The sequence below is a fragment of the Siphateles boraxobius genome, unplaced genomic scaffold, assembly GCF_051911475.1.
Source record: "Siphateles boraxobius isolate OS27281-9 unplaced genomic scaffold, OSU_SipBor_1 22, whole genome shotgun sequence".
Classification (NCBI taxonomy): domain Eukaryota; kingdom Metazoa; phylum Chordata; class Actinopteri; order Cypriniformes; family Leuciscidae; genus Siphateles; species Siphateles boraxobius.
Window position 1 is genome coordinate 40,201,628 of NW_027508833.1, and position 18,775 is coordinate 40,220,402.

Sequence of the window (18,775 nt, forward strand, 5' to 3'; positions counted from 1 at the left end):
ACACACACACACACACACACACACACACACACACACACACACACACACACACATACACACACACACACACACACACACACACACACACACACACACACACACACACACACACACACACACACACACACACACACACACACACACACACACACACACAAAAACATTCAAAGTTTAATAGTTAGTTTTGCAGCACTTGATGTATAACATTCAGTTGAAGACCATGGCATGTTTGAGATGTCTGAATTATAGGGTTGATATCCATCAAACCCAGTTTCTCTGTGCATGAGAGCTTGTGGTTTGTGGTGAGTTTATCGTCTGCATCTGTTCGCAATCATTCTGGCCAATGTTTCAGTAAACAGAGTAATGGTTTTAATGCCTCAAAACTCACATTACTCAAAACAGCAAAGATACAGCTTGCAGATTAAAAAGGAAATATGAATCAACCACAGATGCTGCATGATAAACTGCTTTTAACTTTCCTGTTTTGAAACTAGGGCAGTCTTCTGTAGTTGTCTGCAAAAAGTGACTTATGTCAAGACACATTATCAGTTCCCACATTCCCAGGGAATTAAACCCACGACCTTAATATGGATGATGCCATTCTCTCCAGTTTGAGCTTCAGAACTGCTAGAGTTCTGTTCAGATCGAGGAACCTGTCTTTACAGCTTTGTTCATTTTTATTTATTGTAATAAAGTGTTTTAAATAGTTTATTGTTTATATGGCATTTGGCTGTTGTTGATAAAATTAAACCAACCAGTATCCCATGCTGGTCCCAACATGAAGAATATGCCTTATGCTGGTCCCAACATGAAGAACGTGCCTTATGCTGGTCCCAACATGAAGAGCATGCCTTATGCTGGTCCCAACATGAAGAACATTCCTTATGCTGGTCCCAACATGAAGAGCATGCCTTATGCGGGTCCCAACATGAAGAACGTGCCGTATGCTGGTCCCAACATGAAGAACTACCTTATGCTGGTCCCAACATGAAGAACGTGCCTTATGCTGGTCCCAACATGAAGAACATGCCTTATGCTGGTCCCAACATGAAGAACGTGCCTTATGCTGGTCCCAACATGAAGAACGTACCTTATGCTGGTTCCAACATGAAGAACGTGCCTTATGCGGGTCCCAACATGAAGAACGTGCTTTATGCTGGTCCAAACATGAAGAACGTGCCTTATGCTGGTCCCAACATGAAGAACGTGCCTTATGCTGGTCAGCAACATGAAGAACATGCCTTATGCTGGTCAGCAACATGAAGAACATGCCTTATGCCGGTCCCAACATGAAGAACATTCCTTATGCTGGTCCCAACATGTAGAACATGCCTTATGCTGGTCCCAACATGAAGAACATGCCTTATGCTGGTCCCAACATGAAGAACATGCCTTATGCTGGTCCCAACATGAAGAACATGCCTTATGCTGGTCAGCAACATGAAGAACATGCCTTATGCTGGTCCCAACATGAAGAACGTGCCTTATGCTGGTCCCAACATGTAGAACATGCCTTATGCTGGTCAGCAACAATGCTGGATTTTTCAGTCAACTGTGGAATGAGTCACACTTCATGGAAACCGTAACAGAGAAAAGTATGTCTGCTCCGTTACAAATGTAACTGGGGCTTTTCAACCGATTAAACAATTATTTAATTGGATTTCATTTATAAATATTTTTCTTTATTCTTACTAGTTTTAGAAAACAGACCAGAATGACATTTATAATGTCTAATTAGATCAAATATTTATAACTATGCTTTGCTGAAAACACATAATTTGTGTGTTAGACACAGATGCGTACACAGTCACTGATTACATAGTTTATATTTTACAGTTTAAAATAGTATGATTTCATTCATTTATACATCATACATCATATTCAGTATTATATACAGTAGTTTAATAATATAACTAAAACTATTGCCTGCAAACTTTAATTTCATCTCATGCACGAAATTGGTTGAATTTGCATTAATTCTTGTAATTTTTGTTAATAATGTATTCTCTACTATTTAGCCTAGAGAAACACAGATATGTTTGTCCTTCATCAATGTCCATAAGTTATTGTAGTTTATTTTTCACTTCTATGCAAAGCGCTTTGTATTTTAAGAGGAAAGCAGCCTTTCTATATTTAAAGCAAGTCCCTCCTTCTCTGTTCTTCAGAGTCCACACACAAATATTCATCAAAAGAGCTACTAGACATCAACAAATCTCATTTCAGGTAAAACCATTAATCGGTTTATTTTATTTTTTAGATTTTATTTTTTGACACAATAATGAAAACAACTTCCACGCCAGTGTTTGTTTTTGTGTAAGTTGTTGCTCATTTATTGTCTGGTACCAAAAACTGCTTTTAAATGTTTTGTGATTTGTTTGGACACAGGCATCCTTGTAAAAAAGGTATTTAGCTATGAGAAGTACAGATATTTTTGTTATCTTTAAATAGTTGTCATTTCTCCTAGTACTCCTAAAGTACTTTGTTCACATTTCTTATTGAACTTGAACAAGAGTGATATGAACATGCTGATTACAGGTGAAATCCAGAACTTCTCCTAAAATGGAAACCGGCGAGGTCATCTCAACAGACAAAGTTAAAGTCATCAGATTAGAGGTTACACAAGAAAACATTATTTTTGTTGATGGACAGGAGACTGAAGGAAAACATCAAAATGCAGTTCTTAAAGGATTTTTGAAATTGCAACCTAAGGCATTGGGGGTAATGTATTAATACCACGTAAATTATAATAATACATAATTTAGGAATTCTAGATCACTGCATTCATTCACACATGTATGTTATGGCATAATGAATGAAAAACCTGACCTATATCTGCCCTTAGACTGTCCAGGTAATGATTGGAGTGGTGGTCTTCTTTCTTGGTGTTCTACTCACCATCAATGACTACAATTACCCTGCGATCCTCGTCTATAGTGGCATCACCTACTGGGGATCTTGCATTGTGAGTTCCAGTTAATGTTTTTCATTTTTTGCTTTTTCATTTTTTGCTTTTTAATTTCCAGAATGAACTGTGAAATGTCTTGTTTCTTTCTCAGTTCATCATTGCTGGATCTCTGTCTTTTGCTGGGCAGGATAAACTTCATCCTTCTGTGGTATGTACATATCACTTAATAACTTGTTATTTGTCAAAATATTTCTAATGTAGGCCTAAATTAAGATTTCATCTACTAGCAAAGATTAGCACATTATAGCTTTAGACTGTAAAAGGACAAGAAAACTGGACTTGTGATCAATATTTGTAACTGAATATATATATATATATATATATATAATGTAAATTATAAGTAAATTTGATTTAGAAAATTAATAAACAGTTATATAAGAGACACTGTGTCACAATTTTCACGTGTTGGATATACATTTCATGTGTTTTTCTTTTTGAGGTCCAGTATGATTAAATACAGGAAATTGAATTTTCTAGATTTTTTTTTGTAAGTGATACAATGCCTTTTGATTACCCACAAGTAAAGTTAAAACTGAAAATGAAGTTAATACTGCATGACACCATATGTTTTAGTTACCCACAAAAGTATAAACTGATGAGCAAAACATCTCAGGTTACGACTGTAACCCTAGTTCCCTGAGTAGGGACAAGACAATGCGTCGATGACGCTTTGGGAACGCCCCTGCGTGAATGCGTCTGAAGCACTTATGTCAACTAGTCCAACGGCGAGAGTGAGCGTCACGGGCGGGTGACGTCACGACCAGGAAAGGATAAAAGCACATCCGGTTTAGATCCGCGCTAGCTTCGAAAAAGGCCAAAGCAAGTCGATCACAGGGATGTAGGAAGTATGGCAAAGTGACGCATCATCTCGTTCCCTACTCAGGGAACTTGAGTTACAAGTCCTGAACGTGCGGGGTGATAGAGCTAGACCGAATGGGAGTACCCGATATTGGTATTGTTTGCCCCAGAAAGAAAACCTCAGGAGCTCCCTGTGCTGAGGGAGGATGGAGACATGGAAGTATGCGTCTTTTAGATCTATCGTGACAAACCAGTCCTCGGATCTGATTTGAGTCACGATCTGTTTGAATGTCAGCATTTTGAACTTGAATTTCTTGACTGCACGATTCAACTGAGATCTAATATAGGACGCAACCTCCCATCCTTTTTCGGAACAATGAAGTAACGGCTGTAAAAACCCGATTCTCTGTCGGGTGAATACACCTGCTCTATAGCTTCCTCAGCTAACAGAGTCTTCAATTCTTGCTCCATTACCAGAGCCTGCTCGGGATGCACTAACGTGAGCAACACCCCGTTGTAGCGTGGCTGACGAGAACCAAACTGGAATATGTAGCCTTACTCTATGTCCAGGACACACTGAGATATATTGGCAGATTCTTCCATTCTGCCAGATAATCTACTAAGGGTACCAGTCTCTCGAGACTGGCCTCTGGTGTAATTGAAACAGTCACTTCGGTGACCTGAAGCATACTGGCAGGAAACAACCAAACTGACTGTTTTTGAACCCACTTCATAGAGTGCGGGTTTGACACAGCGTCTTGGTGATGCTGAGCCATGTTCTCGCTGGAAACCGCTGCGCCCCGAGGCACCAAGGGTGGCGGGGTTGGCAGAAAGGCCTCCTGAGGGCACCGAGGTGGGGCGGGCATACTGAGGTGTACACCGCTCCACACCAGTCAGGAGGACCCCGAGAAATATGTCTGGCTGACAACCGAACTGAATTCTGTAACCCTTTTCTATAGTGAGCAGGCCCCAACGAGATATATTTGGCAGTAGCTTCCACGCTGCCAGAAAATCTACTAAGGGAACCAGTCTCTCGAGACTGGCCTCTGGTACTGGTCGAACAGCCACTTCTGTGCCCTGTAACGGCGAACCGGCAGGGAACAACCGAACTGACTGTTCTATGACCCTCCTCGGAGGATCGTTTGGGGATGCTGACACCTCGGTACCCTGAAACGGCGAACCGGCACGGAAAACCAAACTGGCAGCACTGCGACCCTCCTCAGAGAGTCGCCCCCCAGAGGGCGCCGAGGAGACAAGGATTCTCAAACCCTTCTCTCCCCGGAGGGGCCACCCTCAGAAGCCTGATAGCCTCAGCGTCAGGACTTCTTCTTAGTCAAAGCCTTCTTGGAGATAAAGACTGTCCTCAGATATGTCTTATCCCAAGAAGACTCGGCTGAGACTACTAAAGGAACCAGCCTCTCGAGACTGGTCTCTAGTATAGCTTGAGAAGCCAATCCGGTGTCCTGAAATGGATGACCGGCAGGAAATAACCGAACTGACCCCTCTTAAATGCCCCTTCTGCGTGTCAGACACTGAGACTAGAACTCGCTGGAGGGCACCGAAGGGAGATTGGCACCATATAATGAGGTGTTATCCATTTCCCCTTGGGAACTTGGGAACTTGGGAACATTTCCCCATTTATTTCCTCAGAATTAAATGACTCCTCAAAGATCAGATGAGTACATATTAAATTTTCTCAAAAAATAAATGCAGCCAAATATCAACCGAAACCAAAACAGCTGATGGTCAACTTTTACAACTGTGCCATCTCTCCCAGAGATTGGTACCATCTATGATACCCGCTGGCTGAAGAGAGTGCATAGCATCCTGCGGGACCGGCATAACCCGGCCCATCATCTGTTCCACCTTCTGCCCTCAGGGAGAAGGTACAGGTCTATTGGTGCCAGTAAAGCCAGACTGGCTAACAGCCTGTACCCTTACGCAGTGAGGCTGCTTAATGATGCCCTTTCCCCCCTATCCTCACGCCCTCCCTCCCATGGACAGTAAACCATACCTCATTGTGTAATAACTGTGAACTGGACTTTGCATTGTTGCATTAACTACATCCGTATCCAACTCAAGAGTGAATGTCACTGGTTCTGTGTCTTAACAACTATATACTGTTGATGTGCCATGTTTACACAGGGGGTATTTAGTATTTATCATTTATTTGTTAGTGCACTTTAATACACCATGTACGGTAGTGGTATGCTCCGAACACAATATCGTTGCTGTTCTCTGGACGACAATGACAATAAACCTGAATTGAATTGGACACATAAACACAGTCTGGATGAAAAGCTGAATAGTATATTAATACAGACATTTAACTCCTCAATGATTAGATGAGTACATATTTAATTTTCTCAAAAATTAAATGCAGCCAAATATCAACAAGACAAGTAGAAACGGTCTAGTTGGAAGGCTGAATATAGTGTATTAATATAGACAGTCTCAAACAATAAAGAATCCAAAATTAGTTTGCACACAATAATAAGAGAACGAGAGAAAGGGAAATTCACGTCTGCTCAGTTCCCTACGCATATTATACATTGCGGACCATTATCTACACGTTGCCTCGGCAAATGTGAGAAGAGCCATTAATTATTGCAGATATGCAGACCCATAATCTATGCCCTGCCTTGGCAAGCGCGAAATCTGAGCCATAGATTCTTATTGTAGAGATGCAGACCCATAATCTACAATGCTTGCCTTGGCAAAGTGCAATATCTGAGCCAATAGATTCTTATTGCAAACCCGTAATCTACGCGCTGCCTCGGCGAACGTAAGATCCGAGCCACGACTCTTAAACAGCCCTGTAATCTGCGCGCTGCCTCGGCAAACGCGAGATCCGAGCCAAATAATCTTTATTAACTTTCTTCCCTCGAGAAGAAAGCCAACAAGAGCAGAGCTAAAACTCTCGATAGTGCATATGTTACATGTCGGGAATTTATAAATGAACACGGTCAGCCCCAATTAACTAGAGCGGACCGTGCATGCTCCACTCCCAAACAAACAACACATGAATCGCGTGTGTCCCCACTCGTAATGAAGCGAGGGCAGGGACAAACACACGACCCAAAGCTGTTTGCTTGCCATACTCCTGTCTAATTTATAAATATATATGCCTGAAGACAAACAACAATAAATAAACAGAGACAGATTCACATAGAGCGCTTGCTGAAGGCACAGAAGCTAGCGCGGTTCTAAACCGGATGTGCTTTTATCCTTTCCTGGTCGTGACGTCACCCGCCCGTGACGCTCACTCTCGCCGTTGGACTAGTTGACATAAGTGCTTCAGACGCATTCACGCAGGGGCGTTCCCAAAGCACCATCGACGCATCGCGAGTTCCCTCGAAAGGGAACTAAGAAACCTTTACTGGCACACAATTAATAAGTAAAGGTGCCACTCCTAACTCAAAGTTATAGGCCACACACACACACACACACACACACACACACACACACACACACACACACACACACACACACACACACACACACACACACACACACACACACACACACACACACACACACACACACACACACACACACACACACACACAAACACACACACACACACACACACACACACACAGGTCTCAGGCATACTCACAAGTTGCAGCTGATGGCAATTAACCTAAATGAGAGAATGAGGGAGAGAAACATAAATCCCAACACAGGGAACACAAGCAGTCTCTCACAACAAATGATATTAGAACTCCCTGGGACGTAACACCCTACCTACTTAAAAGTAATTGTGAGTTTCTGCAAGCCTTTTTAACGATCTGTTGTTTGAGTAAAATCTGTATACCCCCTCAGTGTCTGAAACTTGTACATTCTGTCTTTGTATAGGTCAAAGCCTCTCTTGGAATGAATGTGTTCAGTGCCATAACTGCAGTACTCGCCATTCTTCTGATGTCCATACAATTAGGAGTAATATCAATGATGGATCCAAGTTTATATGCTGAGGTATTACAGTTCATATTTTGTATTCATGTGTAATGTGTTTCATTTGTTTTTAATTCGTTTTTTGTTTAAAATTCTGTCACCATTTACTCACTGTCATACGCTAGTGTGACTTTTTTCTTCCTTAGGCCCTGATCAGACAGAGCACCTTTTTTTAATTGTTACCTATTGGCAGTGAGAGTTTTGTGCACTGTTTATGCATCCCGGGCACCTGGCATTTTAGCTGTCTGCTGTGCCTCAGTTTTTGTAGGAGCGCTCTGACCGCCTGAAGTTGAAAAAAACTCAACTCGATGTCATTACGTTTTTTTTTCCACTGTCCAATCGAATGAACGGAGAGGTGGGCCTTCCTGTTGTGGTGACGAAAGTTTACATTTGCTCGGAACGTTTATACTGAAATGATGTAGGAAGCTGGTAGTCAACGAGGTGCGAAGGCAGGAGGAGAGGATGAGGTGTATAAAGGCCATTTCCCAGGCCAAGCAGGGAGAGTGGATGAGATGGGAGAGTGTGGAACAACGCAAGATGGGCTGGCAAGACCTTTGGTCAATGGAAGAGTGTAGGATCAGTTTCCTTATCAGGTCAACATATGATGTTCTCCCATCAGCACAGAACCTAAACCTCTGGGTAGGAGAGGATCCCTCTTGTCCTTTGTGTTCATCACCTGCCACATTAAGGCACATTTTGACAGGATGTAAGGTGGCTCTTAGCCAAGGTAGGTTTACTTGGCGCCATGACCAAGTACTCCGATGTTTGGCTTTAGCATTGGAAGACAAGCGTAACATGACCAATAAGTTGCCACCTGTTCTAGCAAAACATTACACACAGAAGACAATATTCCTCCGCCCAGGCGAGCAACCACCAAGAAAAGGTGTTAAAACCAATTCTCGCCCAGGACAACTGGAAGCTGCTAGGGACTGGAAAAAGCTGGCTGAACTTGATCAACGGCTTATTTTTCCACCTGAGATTGCCACCACTAACCTCCGACCAGATATTGTTTTGTGGTCTGGATCAGCACGCATTGTTCAACTGATAGAGTTAACAGTGCCATGGGAGGATGCTGTAGATGAGGCATATGAGAGGAAGAAACTGCGGTATGCTCAGCTGGCCACTGTAGCAGAACAGCGAGGATGGAGAGTCCGGGTTTATCCAGTGGAAGTGGGTTGTCGAGGATTTGTGGCACACTCCACAACCCGGTTCCTCAGAGACTGCCTGTGTACAGGCCGCCACGGTACGGTTCGAAGAACTCTTGAAAAACTTGAAGAATCTGTTGGTTTATTTGTATAGTTTCCATAGTAATTACAGTTATTTACGTTCTAGAGATGTCCCCTACTCAGCTCAATCCAGACGGTTGTCTTGGGGGGACCGCACTGTGGTTGCAGCCGTTGTGTGTGCTGACGTGCAAAATATACTGCAGCTATTAACACCAGACAGAAGGAGATTCACATCACCATATGTAAAGAAGCGTAAATGGATGGAGAAGCATAGGTTACTGTAAAGCTACATCTTAGTTGGTGCTTATATTTGCGAAAGCCGAGTACAAAGTAGCATGAAGTTTTTAACATCTACTCTCGAGTAATCGAAGTCATGGAGGAAAAATTTAGAGTGGTTCTCGCGGGTTATTCTGAGCTGTACATCTCTGTTCCTTCCTTCAAGGAATGCGGTTTACATACGTAACCGAGACGTTCCCTTTCAGTCGGTCATGTTTGACGTATTGCTGCCACCTTCCAGTGCCCAGCGCAAGCCTCCTGATCCTTGGGGTGCCTTGGGGCGGGAGATGGGACGGGGCTTAGGCCAGCGAAGTCTTAACTGCTGTTCCGCATGACCCATTCAGACAGAATTAGATAACACTAGGAAAGCATGCCCTTTCAGTGGAAAGGGAACGCTGCGGAAGCCCGATTCTGCCCATAGGGAGGTATCATGTGGAAGTCACACATATGGACTGGGGGTTAGGGCAGTACAACACATAGAATGACTGGTCCATAGGAGGGGAATGGCACAATAATTCGACACTTCGAGTGGGGCCTATGGTGTTGACTGGCTATTGGAAGCAAGCACATGGGAGGCAACCTGCTCGACATGAAGGCTATAAATCCTAGTGAACGTGTGGATGTAGTGGAGTGGCCTCGCAACCTGAGGTGAACGGTAGATTTTGGGATTGGTACAACAAGATCATGGCATCCACTATCCAGTGGGCCAAACTCTGCTTGGAGACAGCCTTACCCTTCTGCTGGCCTCCGTAATAGACGAATAGCTGGTCTGAGGTCCTGAGGCCTTGCATTCTGTCCACGTATAGGTGCAGAGCACGAACGGTACAGAGAAAAGCCAGGGCTGGGTCTGCCTCCTCCGGGCAGTACTGAAGCAGCCTCATATGAAGCAAACCCAGTGGCGTTACCCTCTTTATGTGGATGCCATATGCCCTATGAGCCTCTGAAAAAGTTTCAGTGGCCACTTTCTGCTCTTGAGTGTATTCAAGCAGTTCAACACTGACCGGACAAGTTCCTCTGTGAGGCATGCCGTCTGGTTGACCGAGTCCAGCTCCATACCGAGAAAAGAGAACCTCTACACGGGGGATCCTCTGCAGTTTGCTCTTTTCCCAGTTGACCCAAAGTCTCAAATGGCTGAGGTGACTGAGCACCATGTCCCTGTGTTCGCTACAACTGCTCCCGAGACTGAGCTAGTATCAGCCAGTCGTGGAGATAGTTGAGGATGCGAACACCACGCTCTCTTATGCGACCAATGGCTGCCTCTGCGACCTTCGTAGAGACAGGAGGTGACAGGGACAGCCCGAAGGGTATGACTCTCTGCTGATATGCTCAACCCTCAAACAAAAAAAAGCAGGAACGGCCTGTGTCGCAGGATGATCGAGACATGAAATTACACGTCCTTCAGGTCAATTGCTGCAAACCAATCTTGGGGATGGATGCATTCAGACATGTTTCTGCATTAGCATCTTGAATGGAAGCCTGTGCAAGGCCGACTTAAGGTTTGCAGGTCCAAGATCGGACGTAACCCACCGCCTTTCTTGGGTACAAAGAAATACGGGCTATAGACACCTGCTTTTATATCAGCTGGAGAGATCGGCTCTATCGCGTTCTTCGCCAGTAGTACTGTGATCTCCGCACGCAGAAAAGGGGCCGTTCGTTCAACACAGAGTTGAAGTGAACGCCCCTGAACTTGGGCGCCAGGCGAACTGAATCGCATAGCTGAGACTGATGGTATGGATGAGCCAGCTGGACGGGCTGGGAAGCGCTAGCCAGGATCCCAGAGATGAACCAGGGGATCACTCAGAATCAGAATCAGAATCAACTTTATTGCCAAGTAGTGTTGTGCACATACAAGGAATTTGCTTTGGTAATAAGGTGTTACTGAGGCTGCTATAATAAGTGCCAAGTTGAGAAAAATACAGCATGACATAAGGAGAGGTGAGGAGAAAAAAGGCAACCCCCAGACTATGCTCCTGTAAGGAGAACAGTCTGGGAACAGGAAAAAACACCTCAGCAACATTAGCACATAAACAGTACACTCTACAACATGAACAAGACATTGCAACACGGTTGGGAGTGGGGGATGGAGGTAGTCCAGCCCAGGCAAGCAGCCTTCCGGTCCTGCAGCCATTATGGTGCTGGTCACAGAACCGCCTGTCAGACTGGGGGTACGAAGCGGCGAAGGCGGGGGATGGGGTGTGGGGCAGGTGCATATCTGTGTATGTGTAAGTTCATGTGTGTGTAGGCCTGGAGAGAGTCGCTAAGCCAGCACCATAATCTAGGAGCCTCAGTCCGCAGGATTGTCATAGCGATACACAGCAAGTTGCCATGGAGACAACCTTGATCATGTCCCAGGCAGAGTCAACAATCACCAGGTGTCTGAGGAGTCGGGGAAGGAATGCAAGAGCGGCTCACTGCACTGCTCTTCCGGGAGAGTTGTTGTTTCAGCAGCGGCCTTGGCCAAGGCCAGTGCTGGTAGAGGGGTGCCGAAACAGATAAGATTGGGATTGTTTGGTCTTGGGGCGAGTAGCCGCATTCAATTTATACAGGCTATTCTCCTGGTCCAATTTGATCTCTGAAACGATCCATTTGCCTTTGCAAAGCTGTGAGCTTCTCCATGATGTTATCCATATTGTGGTTCATAGACCCAGTCTGAGTGCTGACAGCTCTGCCCACCGCTTCAATCATCACGGGCAGCCATGCAGGGCTTTTGACAGCTGTCACCGTCTGCTTAGTTCCTCGATAAACCAGGGCAATGCCTAATCCAATCAGCAGAAGACCTGTTATCATGGTGCCGAATAGGTAGATATCTTCAGTGTCCTCCACAGAAAGAGCCGCCAGACACACGCCACCTCTCCCACGCGTCCATCGTGTAGCCAGCTGCGAATGTTCCGGCAGGGCAGTCAGGTTCCCCCGAACCCAAGCTTCTCGTCCAGAAGATGGTGTCAATTGCGTTCAGAGACCAGTTGATCAAATCCATAATGTCTTGGTTTTGGAGAGCAGTGTAGCGAGAGTCTCTCAAAGTACAAGACAGTAGACTAGACGTGACGAGAGAAGCAAAGCAGGAGAGGTAAGTGGAGGGAGAGGGAGAGAAAATGCGACCACCTTCGTTGAGAGCCAAGAGGGAACCCACTCGACTTGGAAGGCATAGCGGCCCGAAGTGGGTCTGAGTGTGCGGTGCAACACTTACCCGTTTCCATGGCTCGGCAGGGGGTGCGTGAGAAGGCGTACTCGGGTTCTCAAACCGCACCAGGCTGCTGGCTGGCAATGCAAGAGGTGGCAAGGCTTTATAGGGTTGCACACCGCCAGTCTGATGTGGCCATTCTTGTGGCACAGAGGAATTTGCTTTTTTTTGAAAATGAGGAATAGTCTTGGTTCCTCACCCGGCTCCACACTGAGGCCTTGATGGAGGCTGCTGCTGAGGCCTAGCGGGAGTGGGGGTTGTGGCAGTCGGGACACTCTCTCCGACCGGCGGGTGGGTGGTGGAACAGAAACAAATATCGCCACATCATCACATACCCTTCACCATACCTAGAGATTGGCATGGTTTTATTTCAGTTAGCCTAATAGCTGGTTTGATTTGCATTGAGAGGTAGAAGTACCCCATGCCAATCTCTAGGTATATAATTGATCTTCACTCATTATCGTTCATCATGACCGACTGGGGTGGATTGATGGTGGGGGGCTCACTGATGGCACCCCGGCTGCAGGAAATCATTCATCGAGCATCACATGGCTCCTGGGCTGGTAGGAGCCGGAGTCCTGCATGTGATCACTCCTCTGTATTTAAAGCTGCCAATGCATTGGCTGGGTTCTGGTTATCACGGGAGCAGAGCACTGGGGAATCCCCTAGCTGCAGGGAGAGTGAGTCACGCGGGATATCACCGGCATGAGCCTCACTTAGTCCCGTGAGCCCAACCCCACGACTCCATTGCTTCTTGCACTCAGGCTCAGAAAAGCGACTTGCAAGCGCAGGAGCGCAAAGTAGTTTTCCCATTTTCTACTGATGCAATATAAGTGAACCGTATCAATAGGGAACCTATGACTTCAGATGGAATCTTTTGGTTTGAGTCTTTTCTTTTTTTAAGTTTGAATGCCTCAGTTACCATTTATTGTAAATGCGTGTAAAACAGTCTTCAAAATGTGTCCTGTTCACAGAAGAAAGAAAGGTGCATATAGGTTTGGAATAATGACAGAATTTATTCTTAATTGCTTTATTTTTTGCTTAAATATATATCCTGATTGGTGGGACTCTCATAATTAGCTCAAACTATGCTTGCTTCTCAATACATTTTGTTGAATGTTTTGTAGTATTTTAGTTTGCGGATCGTTGGAATAATGCTGGTGTTCACCATTCCTCAGTTCATCATCTCCATCTGTATCTCAGCATTTGCCTGCAAAGCCACCTGTAACACAGACTCTACGCTAGTCAATGTGGCACTAAACTAGGTAAATGATTTATTGGTGGTTTTATCCCAATAAACAATAGTTATTTGTGTTGAAGTCTATGTTTAAGAGAATTATGCAAATCCACTAAATAAGCCACAAACAAAGGTAAAGCTAGCAAAATGAAAAAGTTTGAAATGAAAATGTAAATGTTTCATGGTAAGCTGCCTTTAATATCGCTTATCATGAAATAGATAAAGGAAATATTAGTAAATAACAACATGCTTTATTGTTTTTCTCTTTTTCAATAAAAATAGTCTGTATGGTGTGTGGTTCTTGTTAGTAAAATTAAACCTGATAACGAGTCTGAGTGTCTTGTGTACTAACATATCTTTCCTGTTACTTCCCAGGGAAACTGAATCACAGTGAGGAGATCCTACCAGACAAAGTTTGAGAGGAATTTATGTGTGTGTTTTTTTTAAATGCCTTTTCTAGTGTTGTATTTATGTTATATATACTGTTATATAATTATGCATATTGGAAAATATGCCCGATTATACTTCTGCATGAGGCAAGGCCCAATGTTTGGTAATATAATTTCATTACATTTTTGACCAAATATTCTATTTGTTAACCAAGTTTCTGAATTAGTATATTAGTATATACTGGACTCCACACACACACACAAAAGTATAATCATACAACTGCACCTATTTCTGAAAATTGCTTGATGATAAATAAGTAGTGTATGTAGCAAAGTAAAAAAAAATTTGTTAATAAAACTAATTTTATTATGTATTATATAATAAGGCTTTGTTTCAAATGGATGAGAAAAATAGCCTCTTGAAAATCTGCAGCTTATCAAACATAAAAATGGGGCGTCTGTCAAATGAAGTTAAGCTGTTTGAGTTTCCAATACTGACAAAAAGAAACGTAGAATGGAAAACATGTGACTTCTCTATCAATTAAATAAATTTCAAAATAAACAACTGAATAAATTAAAATTAATGTCATAAAATCACAAGTCTGTTTTGATTTCATGGTCAGAATCTGGTCTTGGAAAATAAAGTGGTTGTATCCAAAAAGCTCTTAACAAACTTTAGTATTGTTATGTGAGAATAAAGACAGCATCAGTTAAGCGTAGACCATTTAAAAAGGTTGAATACACAAATCAAATATTTACGTAGATGCACAGCTGCATCTGTCTCAGAAAAAAAAGGAAAAAAAGATGTGATATGATGTTTTTGATCGATTTGATGTAATTGAACTGTGAAACCAGCATGAATAACTTTTTTTTGCTTTGAATGATGTGAATATGCGTTCTCGGCCACATCAAACCACGACTGTCTGGTCTGCATGTTCAAGAGTAGTTTACGTTAAAGATTGTTGCTTTATGTGTAGTGTAATTACTTCATTGAACCAATCTTTTTTATGGACACCAAATGAGCTGTGGACCCATGGACTTCATCATATAAAACAGTTTCAGTCCTGTCAGACAAGCTGTCAACTTCTGATATTTCCTAATATTTCCTAATTTAATAATATTATATGTGAAAATAGTAAGCAGTAAACTGGCTAATTTCAATTGTCTCATTACTCAACATTTTACAAACATTTGGTATGCGAAAGATACAAGATAATTTGCAATATATACACAAAATTATGTATTGAAATTATGTATTGAAAGGGCCAGATTTTTTTAGCAATACAACAAAACTAATTTTTTAGCATTTTTTTAGTGATGACGGCACGCACAATTTTATCTGTAAAAGACCAATTGGATGGAAACACTTTGTCGATAACACACTTTTTGTATTAATGCCGTAGTAGCGCAGTGTTCCTAATGTTACACTCATTGTTTATGGGTAATATTTCAAATTTGCTCATATAAAAACGGCAAAAAGCCCCATCAGGATTTAATTTATAGTTCATTTAAGGCCTTTTTCCATCCTTTATTGCTAAATCAGGCCCAACTACAGGATTATTGTGTGTTTTGAACAGAGACACGTCTGTTGGTGCTTTTAATCACAGATATTTTTTGTCCTCAATCAATGGCTATAATTTCTGCTATCTTTTAGATTTTATATGTAAATTTTATCAGGAAGGGCATCAACATAATCTTTAAAAGTATAAAGCAAGCTCATATGAAGCAAGCTCCTCCTTAGCAGTTCTTCACAGTCCACCCACACACACACACACACACACACACACACACACAGACAGATACGCCATAAGCGCGATCAGACATCCTCATCAACATCTAATTTCAGGTAAAATATTTTATGCATCGATTGACAGTTTATTTTATGACTAGTGAGTCTTAGTGTAAACAGTTGTTCATTTATTGTTTATCATTTATGTGTGTGTGTGTGTGTGTGTGTGTGTGTGTGTGTGTGTGTGTGTGTGTGTGTGTGTGTGTGTGTGTGTGTGTGTGTTGTGCCCTATCTAGACTGTCCAAATAATGATTGGAGTGGTCGTTTTTTTATTGGGTATCGTACGCACTATCGCCTTCGATTACCCAGTTATCTCTGTCTTCAGTGGCATCACCTACTGGGGATCCATTATTGTAAGTTTCATTTAATGGTTTTTCTTTAAAGCCTCTCTTTTTGGTTTCCAGAATGAACTGAAATGTCTTGTTTCTCTCTTAGTTCATCATTGCTGGATCTCTGTCTGTTTCTGCGCAGAATAAACTTCATCTGTGTGTGGTATGTACATAATGTGCTGAAATCTGTGTGTGATAACTTTTCTTTTGCCACATTGTTTCTAATGTATTCATACACTACTATTATTAAATCATTAAAATCTGTCAAACATATATCAACAGTCCAGATCATCATCTGTTAGCAGCAAAGCATTTAAACCCGTAGCAACTCCAAATGACGTTTTCTATCATATTTAAAAAACAAAAATGATCCCTGCATCTAAATGGCATTAAACTTGATGATTTATCTCACACTTCTCACCATTTTTTTAAATGGAATGAAATTAAATGGTATCTGATTGTATGTTAGAGTGACAAAAAAAAGAAGAAAGAAAAGTCACACAGAATGTTTTAGCTATAGACGCCACATAGGAAACGAATATAGTGTGTTTATGTATATGTATGTGTGTGTGTGAGTGTGTGTGTGTGTGTGTGTGTCGGGGGTGGGTGGTGTGTGTGTGTGTGTGTGTGGGTGAGGGTGTGTGTGTGTGTGTGTGTGGGGGGGGGGGGGGTGTATATGTGTGTGTGTGTCGGGTGTGTGTGTTGGGGGGGGGGGGGGGTGTTTGAGCACATCCACAGTTGAATAAAATTGAGAAATGTAGAAATGTAGATCTCCTATAAAGTGAATTTTGCTATTCTGTCAAAATGTATATACATATAAATAATTACAAATTGAGGCAAATAAGTTTTAAAAATACCATAAATTCCCCCCAAAAAACTCTCTTTTACCACAGTAGTCAGAAGCTTGCACATTAATCTCAACTTTCTTATAGAACAATGACACATTTTTACCATTAGAATAATATGGACTAAAATGAGATCTGACTCGTTATCAATTTACATATTTAAAACCTGCAGTTCAGGACATGTTATAAGTGTACACCTTTACTATTACTGTCAGCTTTCACATGTCATCTTTCTTTTCCCCTGTAGGTGAAAGCCTCTCTCATAATGAATGTGTTCAGTGCCATCACTGCAGGGATAGCCATTGGTCTGATGTGCATAGAGATTGGATCAAACATGGTAATATTGCTATGATAGTTCTTCTGAATTCTGTTATTTGACGGTACTAAATGTACAATGTGCAATACTATATTAATGTGATCAGTTTAAATTAGTTTTTCTTTAATTGCTGTTTACTTTTATTGAATAGTTCACCCAAAAATGACAACTGTCATAATTTACTAATTGAAACACATTTTTACTAATAAAGATTGTGCTTTTCAGTTTTTTCTATAGAGTTATAATGACTAACGATTGGAAATTGTGCTTTAAATGACACAAAACATAAAAGTAAAAGTATCATAAAAATTACAAAGTAATCCATGTGACTTGTGCACTGTTTCAATTGATAAAAGCCATATGATGACTGTTTATATGTAGTATAATATGAACTTTTAGAACCTCACTCAATATAATTGATGGGATATTATTTGTAATCTACTTTTATATGAATATATTTTAGAGATATGATCTGGGGATCGTTGGAGTAATGCTGGTGCTCTCCATTACTCAGTTCATCATCTCCATCTTTATCTCAGGATTTGCCTGCAAAGCCACCAGTAACACACACTCTACAGAGGTCAATGTGGCACTAAACCAGGTAAACCATTTAGTGGAAATGATGTGATTGCTAATTATAACCAGGATGGCAGTCAGTTTGATCCAACAAACAATAGTTTTTTTTTATATATATGTTTAAGATTTAGGTGAAATAAGTCACACACAAAGCTATCAGAATGGAAAGTAAAAATATAATGTGACCAGAATATGTTCAATTGTAAACTGCCTTTTAACTCACTGGTCTAAAACTAGGACAATCTACTACAATAACATGTTACATTTTATAAAAAATAATATTTTAGTCTTGTATTGTTGAAATAGCCATGCTACATAGAAAGCAACTAATTTACTTCTAATTAAAAACAACAACTGCACACAATATAGGAACTATAAGTAATCATTGTAAACTTCAGCCGGGTGACAGTGCTTTTTAAAAGTTCACAGGGCTTTTCACATCACCACTCATCACAGTACAGCCTATAAACATGTATATGGTGTGTGGTTCTTGTTAGTAAACCTGATAACGAGTCTGAGTGTCTTGTGTACTAACATATCTTATCTGTTACTTCCCAGGGAAACTGAACCACAGTGAGGAGATCCTACCAGCCAAAGTTTGAGAGGAATTAATATCTCATATTGTTGCATCTGATGAATATGCTTTTAAAATGTAAAACTGAAAGTATACCAAATAATTAGTTTGTTAATGCAAAACCCATTTTGTGTCTTTTGTTTTAACCTAAAATAAACTACAACAAAGACATACAAATCACATACAAAGAACTGCTTCTAAGCACCATCTTGTGGCAGTTTGGTGTTACAACACAGAAATTGATGATGGTAGAGTGTTTTCTTTAGTGGTTGGTTTAAATAGTTTATTGAAAAACAGTCATTAATTCACAGAATAAACAC

General features: G+C 41.7%; 2 protein-coding genes across 2 annotated transcripts; both read left to right on the forward strand.

Annotated features, from left to right (window-relative positions):
* Positions 1-2,168: 2,168 nt before the first annotated feature.
* On the forward strand, positions 2,169-14,283 carry LOC143746434 (membrane-spanning 4-domains subfamily A member 4A-like). Its single transcript, XM_077238231.1, has 7 exons — positions 2,169-2,223; positions 2,536-2,718; positions 2,843-2,962; positions 3,057-3,113; positions 7,622-7,738; positions 13,528-13,665; positions 14,013-14,283. Exons 2-6 carry the CDS (start codon positions 2,560-2,562, stop codon positions 13,663-13,665), a joined length of 591 nt encoding a protein of 196 aa, XP_077094346.1. The 5' UTR covers positions 2,169-2,223; positions 2,536-2,559; the 3' UTR covers positions 14,013-14,283.
* A 192-nt stretch (positions 14,284-14,475) lies between these two features.
* LOC143746665 (membrane-spanning 4-domains subfamily A member 12-like) lies at positions 14,476-18,539 on the forward strand. The gene is made up of 6 exons (XM_077238621.1): positions 14,476-14,535; positions 16,052-16,168; positions 16,251-16,307; positions 17,237-17,326; positions 17,769-17,906; positions 18,440-18,539. The coding sequence occupies exons 1-6, from the start codon at positions 14,476-14,478 to the stop codon at positions 18,446-18,448; spliced, it is 471 nt and encodes a 156-aa protein (XP_077094736.1). The 3' UTR covers positions 18,449-18,539.
* The last annotated feature ends 236 nt before the right edge of the window (positions 18,540-18,775 follow it).

Excerpts from the sequence above, each read along its gene's own strand:
- LOC143746434 (XM_077238231.1), top strand. The coding sequence starts at position 2,560 with ATGGAAACCGGCGAGGTCATCTCAACAGACAAAGTTAAAGTCATCAGA. Across the intron at positions 2,719-2,842 it reads TGCAACCTAAGGCATTGGGG|ACTGTCCAGGTAATGATTGG; the intron begins GTAATGTATTAA and ends ATCTGCCCTTAG. Across the intron at positions 7,739-13,527 it reads ATCCAAGTTTATATGCTGAG|TATTTTAGTTTGCGGATCGT; the intron begins GTATTACAGTTC and ends AATGTTTTGTAG.
- LOC143746665 (XM_077238621.1), top strand. The coding sequence starts at position 14,476 with ATGGGGCGTCTGTCAAATGAAGTTAAGCTGTTTGAGTTTCCAATACTG. Across the intron at positions 14,536-16,051 it reads CAATACTGACAAAAAGAAAC|ACTGTCCAAATAATGATTGG; the intron begins GTAGAATGGAAA and ends TGCCCTATCTAG. Across the intron at positions 16,169-16,250 it reads CCTACTGGGGATCCATTATT|TTCATCATTGCTGGATCTCT; the intron begins GTAAGTTTCATT and ends TTTCTCTCTTAG.